At 40.3% G+C, this 13786-nt stretch overlaps 1 protein-coding gene across 7 annotated transcripts in view; it reads right to left on the bottom strand.

The window, feature by feature from the left end:
* Nucleotides 1–237: 237 nt before the first annotated feature.
* DCAF6 (DDB1 and CUL4 associated factor 6) overlaps nucleotides 238–13786 on the bottom strand; it is an 82143-nt gene continuing 68594 nt past the window's right edge. For all 7 annotated transcript variants that reach the window (XR_002831856.1, XM_023763249.1, XM_023763251.1 and 4 more), the window contains 6 exons: nucleotides 13337–13664; nucleotides 5837–5975; nucleotides 4239–4395; nucleotides 3403–3491; nucleotides 1605–1710; nucleotides 238–694 (listed from right to left, as the gene is read on the bottom strand). Coding sequence is in view for 6 of the 7 variants with exons in the window: in XM_023763249.1 (XP_023619017.1) it covers nucleotides 630–694; nucleotides 1605–1710; nucleotides 3403–3491; nucleotides 4239–4395; nucleotides 5837–5975; nucleotides 13337–13664 (884 nt within the window). In the remaining variant the exon portion in view is untranslated. The remainder of the gene's footprint in view (nucleotides 695–1604; nucleotides 1711–3402; nucleotides 3492–4238; nucleotides 4396–5836; nucleotides 5976–13336; nucleotides 13665–13786) is intronic.

The raw sequence follows: 13786 nt of genomic DNA, 5'->3' as shown, positions 1-13786 counted from the left end.
CTGTCTGTGGGTAACACGGTCTCAATGACCATTAAGATGATGACTGGTGGTGAAGATGAAGTACTTTGGAATGAGACATGAATAATTCTCTTCTCTGTGATTCTATCACACACAAGTCAACACAGAAAAGATGATTACAACTAGAGAAGACTAGAGAAACAGTCTTATGTGACAGGAAAGACTGGAAAATAGGGGCCAGGGTAACAAGGCATCAAATACAATGTCAAATTCAGGAGATCTTACAACAACCAGCTTCTTTAATTAGAAAGCAACAAACATGCAAATGGCAAGTGTAGAAATTTATTTGAACCAACATTGTCTCTACCATGAGAACTGCTCTTCAACGTTGATCCAAGCTCCCCCGGGTGGAGAGTGGCAGTATTGCACTTTCGTTGCTAGCACTCCTCATACATGGCAACTAGGGTTTAAAACATTCTGCTAGTTTTATTTCACACACTCTCCCCAGTTCATGCACACAATCACTCCACACCAATGTCAGGTTATCCCCCGCAAAAGGGAAAACTCCAAAAACCACAACCTTAAAATTGCACTGAAGCTCTGTAAAGAAAAAAATATAAGTGTCTTGTACAAATATCAAAACCTCCCAAGTGCTGGCCACTCAGAGTTGATTATTCCTCATCCTCGTTTTCATTCTCCTGACCGGAGCCTTCTGATCGGTCACCCTCCAACCGGTCTGGAAAACAGATATGAGACTCACTAAAAGAAATACGTTTAGGGTTATGATTAAGATCATCTTCAATGCCTTTTATTTAAAGCTGCTTAAAATGTATAGAACTCAACACACCATTATGTAAAATTCAGTTCACCACTGTGTTCATACCTAATTTTTGCCTCTACTGGGAAATTTTATAAAATAAAGGAAACAACACTATTAACTTTGAAAATGGATGTCATTGTAAACACACATTTTTTAAAACCCTACAGATGGCTTTACCGTGTATCAGTGGTGTGGCCTGGGTAAGTCATTACAGAAAGCCTGCTGAGAAGGGCTGGAGCTCCATGAGGGTGGTCATTGTTGTCATGAACTGACAGGTGATGCTCAGCATATGGGATATTTCACTCATGAGGTCAGTGAACAGTGACGAACACTTGTTTGGTGAATATAATCTTGTCTATAATGGATACTAGAACTTTTTCTTGTTATGAACACAGCCTTTGAATTCCTTCCTGAATAGTAGTTATAATATATGCATTTTGTGTTATCTGTGACACTGAGCCTCAGTTTATCACTTAAGACAAGACAATGATGAAGAAAACAGAGAGGTGCCTGTTCAGCCTTCCTACCATGCTACCTTCCTTTTGTCTGGGCTCTGCCGACTGGGAGCGAATGGACCGCTGAAGGCATTTATGATGACAAGGCCTGTGCAGGAGCCTCCACTCAGAGGAGAAGCAGAGTGGGTATGTTTTCAGGGGACTGTCTTTCATTGTGATGCTTTCCAATAATCAGGTTCATGAGGACATGAGTTTCTGTGCTAATGGGCTGCCTCCATTTCATGACATAAGGAAGTTATATATATAAATGCTAAGTAATACCATGTTGTTCAGACATAATCCTAATTGGAAGAGAGGCTGACAGTTCTTACCGGCCCGGATGTGGTTCAGGGAGGCCAGCATGCGGAGCATGAAGGAGGCGGGCACTGTGATGGTGTTCCTCGTCTCCTCCAGCATGAGCTCATTCCGAGTGATCACCTGGAGCAAGTGAAACCGCCGTCAGAGACTGCAGAGTGCCCGCACCCCCCTGAAGATTAGGAGAACGGCACGAAAAAGAGCGGCCTTCGTTCCCCATGTGCATGCTGTCACGTTTCCCCGTTAAGGCTTCTCAAGGCCAAATAGTTACTTTGACTTGCATGTGGGGAGTAAGATGAGGGAACACGCCTCATGCAGTTGGCAGGAAGGCAAAGGTCAACTCTAGCTGCTAAAACATCCAAGAATTCAATTTATCTTTACTTGTTCCCCAGAGCAGTCTACGCTGTGCCTGCTCCTTATTTTCGCCGAGAGGAGAACTGGTACCTTTGGGACAAACTAGTGTTAAATTAATGTCCTTGGGTCACGTGGATCCTTTGAGAGTTGTTACCTTCCTTGAGGCAAAGCTCTTGGACAAGAGCTACCAATGACTTGTATCGGAAGTACCAAGGAAAGGACTAACTGAATATCCATGGCTCCGAGGGACCCAATGTATATTATGGGCAAAGGAAAGAAGGAAGAGGAAAAACAGAGAGTGTGGGAAGGAAGAAAGGGAAGCCTGAGGAGGAGAAAGATGCCATCTGGCCAACAGTCCCCAGTGAAATGACAACTCTTTATGGTCCCAAATGAGCTTTTCAGTCTGAGCAACTTTCCCTCGCACTGTAGGTTCTGCACACGGATGTTTCCTTTACCTTCTAACAACCTGGACCCTGCTGGCTCCGTGTCTCCAGCGCTCCTTTGCTCCTGTCTGCCTGGTGAACGCAGTCCTGGTGACTTCTATAGCCTCCGTGAAGATGTCCCCACCCCCATCGACTCCATTCACAGCAGTTTTTCTTTTCTACAGGCTTCCAAACGCTGTGCATACCCCTCAGACACTGACTCCACTACACTGTGGCTATCTGTCTTCCCTCTTGTCCATGCGCTCGGAGCGCAGGGCTGACACACAGTGTTGTGTAAATGTCTATTAAATGAGTGAAAGCACCCATGGGAGCTGTGCTGAGCTGTCAACCTCGCTCTGAGGTGCTGCTTGACCACTGACCAACATGTTTAAGTGACAGACCCCTATTTACCTATTTGTGCCCTCATCTACCCATAGGAGTTCAGCAATTAGTAGCTGATTAATGCAATGGGCCCTAATTATTATAAGAAATCTATAGAAATCAACAAATGAAAACCCTGGTTGAAGCTGGGGGGAGGGGAGGAGCCATAGAAATCAGCTTTCTTATCCTAATTTCATAAAAGACCTAGCCCTTCACTGAACTCGGTTGGAAAATTACTGATTTAACAAGAAGCTGAGGAGACCTTAAAATAAAATAAAGGAAAAGATTCTCATCATTTGTGCTGCTACCTCTTGGCCATGATGATGAAAACGCTGCAGTGAAACGATTTTCTCAAAAGGACAGAGTGTTTTTAATGATTCTTTACTGCAGTAAGCACATAGTTAACCTATTTTTTTAAACTACAAAACACTTAATCTGCTATTACTAATACTCAGTCTTCTAATTAGCAAAATACTAGTTCATTTTTTACCTCTAGGCATGGTTTTATCTTCATTTTTCTTTTTCTTAAAACTGACTTCCTTACCTGCATGAAATTGTTTTATGTTACCAACTAAGGAGGAGCTGCTTTGATATTTCTTAAGAAATCATTTGAGGAACAAGGGAAACTATGGTCTAATAAGTATAATAAACATCTTACTTCATCAGCAAGTTTTCGGTTAAAAATCCTTGACTCCTCCAGTGGTGACCAGATCTTGATGTCATAATCTATGCCAGACGAGGCTAGAACTAGAAACAAAAAGTACATGTTAACCTAAACTCAGAACACATGCATTTATTCAAGCTATGCACACAGACACGTGTGTGTATATACGTCTACAGTATGTGTTTGTAGGTACAGGCGCAGGCACATGTGCCTGTACAGCAGGGCCTCGAATACTAGTAAAGTCGTTCTGTTCAACGTCGTTTCACTGTGCCACTGATGAGATGCTGAAGGAACTTAATCTTGTTTATAACAATTAGCTTTTGATAAAATCGGTTTTGTTACACAGTTTCACTTAAAGTTGCAGATCCTATCTATGACATTCAGTGAGGACTTCCTGTGTGTACATCACAGCAAAAGTGAGCTGCAGTGGAAACTGTACTGATACATGTGTTAACTGAGAACATTATTTTGAAGGTTTCTTAAAAGTCATAATTTTAATTTTAATTCCAATTCCCAATGGAAGGCAAGAGCATGCCAGTGAGCCTTGAAGATTCAATTTGGATAAGTAGTGAGAAGTTCAATCAGCCCAACCTCTTATAGCTAATACAGCTTAGAAGAAATATTAGGAGAACACTCTTTAACCTACTTCACCATACTTTCTGCCCAAAGTGTGTTATAAGTGTGTTTTGGTTTTAAACCCAAGCAGAGCTAGAAGTGACTCCCGTGGCTGCCTACAGATAATTCGGATTATTTGTATATTAACTAGACCACCATTGGGGCTGGTGAGCCACACTGATTTCTAGCCCTTGCCTTATGCAAGGTCCTCTTACTTGGGTCAAATGGATGTGGCTGCAGGCAATTCACCACGTGATTGTCAGCCTCCAGAAGCATTAAATGCTCAGCGGTGTGACGATCCCAGATGAATATATGGCCGCAGTCAGAACCACTCATCACAAAGTTAGCACCCCAGAAATTGGCTTCTTTTATCTAAGGGTTTAAGAAAAGGAAGTTATAAGGAAATTCAAATCAAAGTTATTAAAATAAAGACTTATTCTATTCTTATGTTAAAAAAGTAATTGGCTTAGAAAATAAAATACAAATTGAAGAGCGTCCTGGTCTTCTAGTATCTCCAAATCACGATAGATTTGCCAGCAAAGGGAATCCAGCCTTCAGTAATGAAGAGTCCCCCACGAGGACAGGGATATGTTTTTGTTCAATACTGTGTTTATAGTGCCTGTAACGGTTCTTAGCACACAGTAGGTGCTGAATTAATTAACTGCTAAATGAATGAATAAAATTTCTGGGTTTTGGACAGTATAACAAAAAGTACCAATCTTTTTCTTAGTTATTTGAAGTTCTCATAATTAAGAAGGAAAGATATAAACACATTTACTTTTATGAAGCAACGAGACAAAGGAATATGACAGTTGGAGTGGTTATGATGACATTTTTTTCAATGGATGCACACTAATAAACCATCAAAATCTTTGTGCTTCAGATTGGATTTTCCAGTCATTTTATCTGCAGCTGCCACTTTGCTATTTTTGGGAGAGCAAAAGAGGGGAGCCAGTTCTGTTCTTACTTGGAGCTGTTATTTTACTTGCTTATCTTCTTTTTTTCTCATTCCAGCCCCTAATTATTTTCCTCCAAAATTTTAACCAGCAAAATGCAAGAAATGTAAATTGGTTACTTCTATTAATAATAGTATTTTTTGAATGATTAAATTGATCACTGATTTCTATAGAGAGCTTATTATTTCCCTAAAGTAAGAAAGCAGTTTAAAACTGATTCTATAGATATGTTTTGAGAACTCAGTGAATATGAGAACAGCACTTTCTAGACATACATAGTTCAGAATCACAGTTATGACATACTAGCCACCTCCCAATATTCCCTTAGGTGACGGATGTAGCACTGGGTGCACAGATGTGGGGATGGCAAAAACTGGAAAAGACCTTAGAGATCATCAGATCTGTTCTGTTCAATTCACAGATGAGGAACTTCAAGTCCAGGGAGCAAAGTGACTAAAACCAATCTTGACTTGTCCATCTTAACGGGGTGATGATGAAAGCAACCTGACTATATTTCTCAATGAATCTGAGTTTCACATATCCAAACCCTTCTCTCCAAAACAACCTACTAGGAAGGTACACAGCAAGTGTGAGAGAGCAAAGAAGAAGCAATGGTTACCTGTATAAGCTAAAAATTTAAACTCTACAATAATTCCTCGGTAGAGTAGTTTCCTTATACAAACTATTGGCCTTTCCCGACATACCACAGGACCAGAACGTGTTTGGGTCTGGAGAGAACTGTGAAGGTGCCAGCTATACTGGAGCCACACTGGCAACACAGGAGGATAATTGTTATGCAAAAACATTCATGCTATGAAAGTGCACATTCTGCAAAGAATGCCAAGAGCACTTGGTACCATTGTCCTGGAGTTGCGATGGCCCTTATAAACCATCTTCACTAGTGGCCTTCTAATGTTCAGAGTGTCCAGTTCTTCCATTTCCTTCCTTTCTTTCCTCCGCCTGAAGAACTCCTGAATGCGGGCAACAGCAGAGCGTCTATGAGTTACATATGAAAAAGAAGAGAACGGAAATAAATGAGAAACACTCACGGACGACTGTGGAATGCAATGATACACATTAAGTCAGTAAGTCAGAAAATATGTAGACTAAACATTATCTCAGTAAGACACCCCTACAGAAAGCATCAAAGGCAGACATGACAGTGGGACTCCACGAGACTAGTTGAGTTACGAGAACAAGATGTTTTAGTGAACACATCACTTAGAGATTCGGTCCTGGCTAGGATGGTAAAGGGAGTAGCATGCGGCACACTGGGGTTTAAAGGGCTGTTTTATAAAAATGTAATACAGACAAATTCATGTGCAGTTTACCACAAATAAAACAAGTCCTAGTCCATGCCATTTTTCCTCTCCACATTAGGAAATATAAAGGCATAAATAGAAACCAAAAGAAATTAAGGGTAACATGTAATAGCAATAGATAAACATATGTTTTGAGATTTTGTTTAAAGATGTTCACAGCAAAGAACAGACGAGTCAAGAAAAAGAGAATAAATATTAACATACGTGCAATAAAAAGAGACCTTCCCAGAGCATCTAAGCTCTATGGACTCCATGGTGGAGTACAGATTCGGGGCAACTGAGGCAGACTTTACTCTCCTAAGAGCTCAGCTGATGACAGAGTTGGAGACTAAAGAATAATGGGCTCCTAAGACTGATTTACTTATTAGAAGAAATTTGTCCTAACACATGATACTACTTAATAAGTTTCTTAGTCTGAATATGTTATTTAAAACATTGTATTTCAACATGTAATAGACCCAAAATCCAAAATATGTAAAAAGTCTATTAAGTCAGTAAGAAAAACGAACATCATAACAGAAAAATATGCAAAGGACATGAGTAGAAAAATTACAGAAGAAATGAATGGTTAATAAATATATAAAAAGATGCTCAGCCTTACTAATAATGAGATAATGATAAAACAATCCGATCTCTCTAGGTCTATTAGATGAACAAGACTTCTGTGGGTGGCAAGAGTGCAGGAAACAGGCACTGTTGCTGGGAGTTTAAAGCGGTTCTCTAGGTAAAAAGAGAGTGCGCTCTTTATTGTAAGTTTTCCATTGAACACATATACATACATCTGAAGAACACGAAGCAGCAAATATTCCTTAAAAGCCTACTGTTCACAAAGTTGTTTTTGAGAATATTAGTTACCAATTCTTTTATGATTCGTTATACTAACTTGGCATATGATTTAAAATTCATAAAAGACATTCATATGTATGAAACATTTCAGAAATAAACTCTTGGGCAACCACTAAAAGAAGTAAAATAAAAGTATAATTGATATGCCAAGAAAGGAAAGAAAATGGACACATATAAAATGCTGAGTTAAAATCACAAAAGGCAGAAAATGAGTGGGAGACAACAACAGGAATGAGGAACAAGGGCAGGGAGGGACTGCCTTTCCTTAGAAACTTCCCCAGACCATCTCTCTGGAAGAAAGAAACAACTGAGGCAGAGCAGAATGAGTCTAAATTACCTCGGAGGGAGGTAAGGGTCACATTTCTGCTTATCGCGGTTCACCAGTTCATAATAATCTCCACTTCAATGGTTAAATGTGACTCATTTAAAGCAACATGGTATTTTTTAGTTGCAATCGTCATTGTGAGAGCAGAAACTGGCTTGGAGTACTTGGGATAAAAGGTATAAACCAGAAATTCAAAAAGCCCTGAAACAAATTCCATCTTACTGTTATTTAACTAGAAAGTGATAATTGGCAACAGACCAATTTGCTAAAAGTTACTTCAAACATACCTTAATGTGAAAACAGCCTAGAAACACCAGCATAAAAGCAAAAACAATTTCGAGACACTAACAGGGGATTTCTTAGACATCAACAATAGTTTTTGGCTTATTTCCACCATGGTTGTATTCCTGATTGTTGCTATATATTGTGTCTCATATTCCACTTTGTTTCAGAAACGAATGGTAAATAATAGGCATGTGCCACCAGAATGAGGCACTGGGTGGCTTTAGTCAGTACACCAGGTTTTGTGTAGATAAGTAATAGTTCCGAGGTTCACTTTCATATTTTAAAATGTACCCCTGTGTTAGTCTTCAGATTGCAGAAGTATTTGAGAATTGTGTATTATCTTGATGTGTGGCCTTACTAAGTTATTAAGGTATTTGTACAAATACAGCTTTCTTTTTAAAAAATCAGAATCTTTATGCACAGAATTAGACTCGTCCATTTTTTAGTTAATGATCTCAAGGAAAATGAGATAATGACTAAAGTTGCTAATTGTTATCCCAATCAGCTTTTAAAAATACCCTAAGTTGCATTTCTCAACAACATAGTCAAAGCAAATCACCAACATTTAAAGTACATCATTTCAGGCTGTAGTCGCTTTAGCATACGACACACTTGATGTGAGCATCCGTTAGGTGTGCACACAGGACATTTCCTTTCACTCTATCCCCATGCAGTCATGCAGCTAAGTCAGTTCGTGAAAAGCAACCTGCTTGACGACGCTTAGCACTGAAGAGTTCAGTACGTTCCAGGAGTATTAACTGTTAATAGGAAAGGTGGTTAGCGGTGGAAAAGGACGACCTGGCAAATTCATCATAAAGAAAAAGAATGAAGGAACATACTGAATTACCTCATTATTCTATCACCTATTGTTGTTCCTCTGATAATAAATCTAGTGAAGGGAACACAATAAAGTCACTCACAGACCTCCAAGAACCAGATATGTAAAGCATCAAGGTCACCACTTTCATCACCAAACATCTCAACCTGAAAAAACCTTTGCTTCCCTTTGTGCTTTAGGGTATTATGTGAGAATCTGTCATTCAACTAAATGGTTGAATGAATGGTTGAGGAAATGAAGGAAGCAGAACACTCACTGAAGGCAGATTAGAAGAAAGACCCTGCACTTAACCCCTTGTCTTTTAAACAGGCTAGAACCCAGCCCTGTTCCAGTGGAGGGACCTGCCAGGACTCAGATCTTCCATACCATCCCCTGGGCACCTGGGGGACCTCTCAGGGCTGAGCTGCTCTTTTGGGAAATAACTAATTAAGCCGATTTGACTCACTGTCCTAACCAGAAGACCATATAACAAGGGAGCGAAGAACAACACAGCTTTTAATGCCGTAGGAACCCTTTTTCTTCTCTATGATTATCCTTTTTTTCTCTGCAATTTTCTTTAATAAAGAATAAACCTGAATCATTAGAAATACTGAAAGTGATTATATGATGACTAAATAGCTGATGGCAAATTTACAGTATGTGAAGAATTTTGGCTTCCAGTAGGTAACTGGAACCAAATTTCTATGCAAATAAATACTTTTTAAAAATCATTAACAGGCAATATGGGGTTAATGTCTTGAATTTTGGAGTCTGTAACCACAACCTATTCGCAGGAAGCTTACTGAGATGCCGCCGGGTTCGGAGCAGAGCACTCCTGGACTTTGCAGGACGAAGAGCTACTAGCTAGGCCTCCGCCCTCTACTCTAAGATGGATTAGGCACCTTGAAAACACTTTACATAAAAACCCCACTTACTATTCACCCCACTCCCAGGCATGTGTGTCTATTTCTAAATCCAGTAAGTAAAATCACTAAGGGACACACACACTACTTTTACGTAGTGTTTTATCAATATCATTTTTATTTCTTCCTTCACTTTAGTTTCCATTTACTCTTCTATGTTCCTGTCCCAGACCAAGTTCACAGGGACCTAATATGTGGGGATCACAGACTTTTCATTGTTCTTAACTCTGGGTATCTGCCAGTCAAGATGTTTTACCACAGACTCTAGCCTGGTTTCTCTATCAGACCGACTGGCTACAGAGGGAAGAGCAGCAAACTATGGCTCTCGGACCTAACCCTGCAGCTAAGAACAGTTTTGCATTTGTAAATGGTGACATTTTAAATGGTTATATAAGTACCTACATAACAGCCTCCATTTTGCCTCTTGGCCAGCAAAGCCTAGAAGATTCACTCTCTGGCTTTTTAGGGAAAGTCTGTCGACCTCTGCTATAGACTCCAGTTCTGTTTACACCGAGACTAGCTGTAGTTAATAAGAGCATTCCATTTTAAAATAGCCATGTTAGTTGTTAAGGTCTTTATTTTCTAAGACATTTCCTTCTCATGCTTAATCTCAGCCCAAAGTAAAAACCAAGGTTGTACTTATTTAACCAAATTTTAAGAATACAAATCTTTAAAGAGAAATCATTATTCTGCATTGCAAAGAACTGTTTTGATATTTTTATTAAATGTTTGTCCAAAATGGCTTGGCTATAAACTTTTTAGGTTTCATTTTTAAAAATGAAATTTGGGCCCTGGCCAGTGTGGCTCAGTTGGTTGGAGCATCATCTCATATAGTGAAAGGTTTCGAGTTCGATTCCCATTCAGGGCATGTATGGGAGACAACCAATTGATGTTTCTCTCTCAAATCAATGTCTCTCTCTCTTTCTCCCTCTCTCTTTCTCTCTCCCCTCCCCCTTCCCCTCTCTCTCTCTCTCTCTCTCTCTCTCTCTCTCAAAAAAAAAAAAAAAAAGTATGTCCTCAGGTGAAGATTAAAAAAAAAATTGGGGACAAAAGAAATTATGAGCTCTACTATGTAATTCTTTATAAAAATTAAAGTACAGACCTAAATACACACTTTCACCATTTTCAATTTTCGGACCATTTCTCTACTCTAACCGAACTGATCTTGACCAGCTTCTCTTTAAAACGTGCATACTTTAATTGGGCATTTTATCCACGTGTGAAATGTATCCTGAGACCCCAAGAACTGCATGTTTTACAACAGAGTTTGGGAGTCTCTGTCCCTTCAGAAATAAATTCTCAAAAATCATATGCCTACTTACATGCTGGTAAATGATTCTTTTCCATGTTCCTAAGAAGCAAAGGGTCTTAAACTTTCTCACTTTAGAATACAGTTAACACAGCTATTCCTCTGAATGCAGAAGTTAAACAGGCAGCAGTCTCAGGATGAAGAGCCATAGAAAGGGCAGAGATAGTAAAAGTATATTTTATACAGGTTGCTCAAGACTTAAGATGGTGCTACGGAAGTTAGGAACCTTAAAAACTACTTAGATGAAAGTCAGAAGGAAGATTTTTCACCATTACAAATTTTTGGTAAATAGCTAGGAAAGAATAATGTAAATATCAAAGAAAAATTGATGAAACTGTGAAGCAATGATTATAAACAGTTTGGCATCACATTCATATGTACATCTTTGTAGAGCACTGTATTTAATTTCATAAGTTTATTAAAACTGTTTTCCATGTTCTTATAAGTGGCTTGTGTACTATCCTCTTGTTCTTCAATTGAGTTTCTCTAAGGGTAAGGATTTTATCCTTCGGTGACTCTTCAGTAAGTTTACTACCATGTCCTATAGAATAACACAAAATAACACAGGGGACAAACTAAGGTTAAATACCTAAAATGAGTACACAGACTATCACATAAGTTCATTAGAAAAAGCAGGAAAGCAAGTGCAGACCCAGAGGCGGTCTCAGATCTGGGTGCGGGGGAGGAGAGCATGAATTCAAGAGTGCACGCACTGCGCAGTGTGGGACCAGCACACACGGTTCCTCCTTTTTACTGATGTTATACTACTGTGTTTAAAAAAATGCGCCTTAGGTCTAGATTATAGAAAACCCGTGCTTAATACCTCAGATATTAAGCACGCTTGGTATAAAGGTGTGGTAATTAGCCTGGACAGAAGATGCTAAATAATTATGATTTTCTGCAAGTGTCTAGTATCTATTAAAAATACAATTTCTTATTTAAGCAAACAAATCTGGAAAGTGATATGGTACGTTTTACTTAAAAGTGGATAGTTAAATTTTGTTTTTCATTATGACCTTAGTATAGTTTTTGTTACCTATGTACAGATAAAAACAAGGACACGTGTCCCTTATACCACAGAGGCCTTAAACGTACAGACTTAAACACAACTCTCACTCTCCACCCTAGGTTTCAGAAACCATCAATTTGATTTTCTAAATGTGCTATGCCTCCTAACCTTGTGGGACTCCCTCTGGGTATGGAAAGTGTTAGTTGTCTAAAATATATAGTAAGAACGCTGAAGACTAATGTGTGCAGGTAGAGACGTATGATTAATCTCCAAGTACAAATATAGGGAAAAGTACCTGACCATGTTAGGAATTCAATTCTTTTTTAAAAATATATTTTTTACTCAAGGCCCGGTGCATGGATTCGTGCACCAGTAAGGTCCCTCGGCCTGCGGGATCGGGCCAAAACTGGCTCTCCGACAGCCCCAGAGGGGTCCTGGATTGTGAGAGGGTGAAGGCCAGGCCGAGGGACCCCACCAGTGCATGATCGGGGCTGGGGAGGGATGCGGGAGGTTGGCCAGCCGGGGAGGGACCGTGGGAGGGTTCCAGGGCGTGTCCAGCCCATCTCGTTCAGTCCTGATCGGCTGGACCCCAGCAGCAAGCTAACCTACTGGTCAGAGCGTCTGCCCCCTGGTGGTCAGTGCATGTCATAGCGACTGGTCGACCAGTTGACTGTCTGCCCCCCAGTGGTCAGTGAACATCATAGCAAGCGGTTGAGTGGCCTTAGCATATCATTAGCATGTTATGCTTTGATTGGTTGAATGGACGACCAGACGACCGGACACTTAACATATTAGGCTTTTATTATATAGGATTGATTTCAGAAAGGAAGGGAGAGGGAGAGAGAGATAGAAACATCAATCATTGATTGGCTGCCTCCTGCATGCCCCACACTTGGGATCAAGCCCGAAACATGGGCATGTGCCCTGACCAGGAATCAAACTGTGACCTCCTGGTTCATAGGTCAATGCTCAACCACTGAGCTACGCTGGCTGGGTAGCAATTCAATTCTTTATCATGGTTACAATATTTGTTATTTGGTGCAATTTTTCAGTGTCTAAATTAAGTTACTAAAATTTAGTAGAAATCAGAGAAAAACAATGTTCTCAAAACAAGAACTGCTATCACACTACCTTATCCAGTGTCAACAGAAAAGCAGATAAACTGAAGAGTAAAAAGTATCCAAAAACCTGCTAAAGGCCAGGATGTCCACAAGGCAATATGATGGCTAAATATACCCCTGACTTCACGACTAAGCTGCTGGGCGTTACCAACGTTCCTCCCTCCCATCTGCAAGCTGAGGAGCAGCCTCAGTGTCAGAGAAACAGCAGGAGACTGCGCTCCCTCTTCATGCACACTCTGCTCAGAGAAGGTATCATGTGAAATGATTTCGTTTGAAAAGCTCCGTAAGTTTACATCCTTAGAGAAAGCAACTGTCCAAAATGGAGACTCCTTTATGTGACTTCAAAGAAAGCCTGTGAATTATACTTTTTACAGTTCATTTTAATTAAAAATTTACCAACCTGTCACCAGGTCCTGCTCGATACCTGGCACCTGGGATCAGGACTGGGTCATCGTCACTGTCATCGGTGTCCTGGAGAGCAGAGTCTGTGGCTGATGTTTCCTCGGGCGGCACGGGCCCCACAGCTTCCGTCTGTGTCTTGGGCTCAGCATCAGGGCTGCTGAGATGGGCAGTGCTGTCAGCACTGGTTTGATCCGAAGTCCCTGGTTCCCAGCCTTTCTCAGACAAAGCGGTGTCTTCTGGAACCCCACAAGGACTATCAGGATTGAAGTCGTTCCTTTCTCCTGAGCTGGAATCTGACGGCTCAGATGAGAACTTGTCTGAATGTGCTGTTGGAAAATAAAGTAGTAACAGGTGGTCATGTCGGCAACATTGACTAACTTCAAAGCTGACACAGACATTTCCTAATATAAAGTAAGTGTGTGTGTGTGTGTGTGTGTGTGTGTGTGTG

Source organism: Myotis lucifugus, unplaced genomic scaffold (assembly GCF_000147115.1).
Source record: "Myotis lucifugus unplaced genomic scaffold, Myoluc2.0 scaffold_279, whole genome shotgun sequence".
NCBI classification, from domain to species: domain Eukaryota; kingdom Metazoa; phylum Chordata; class Mammalia; order Chiroptera; family Vespertilionidae; genus Myotis; species Myotis lucifugus.
This window is presented reverse-complemented; position numbering and strand designations above follow the sequence as displayed.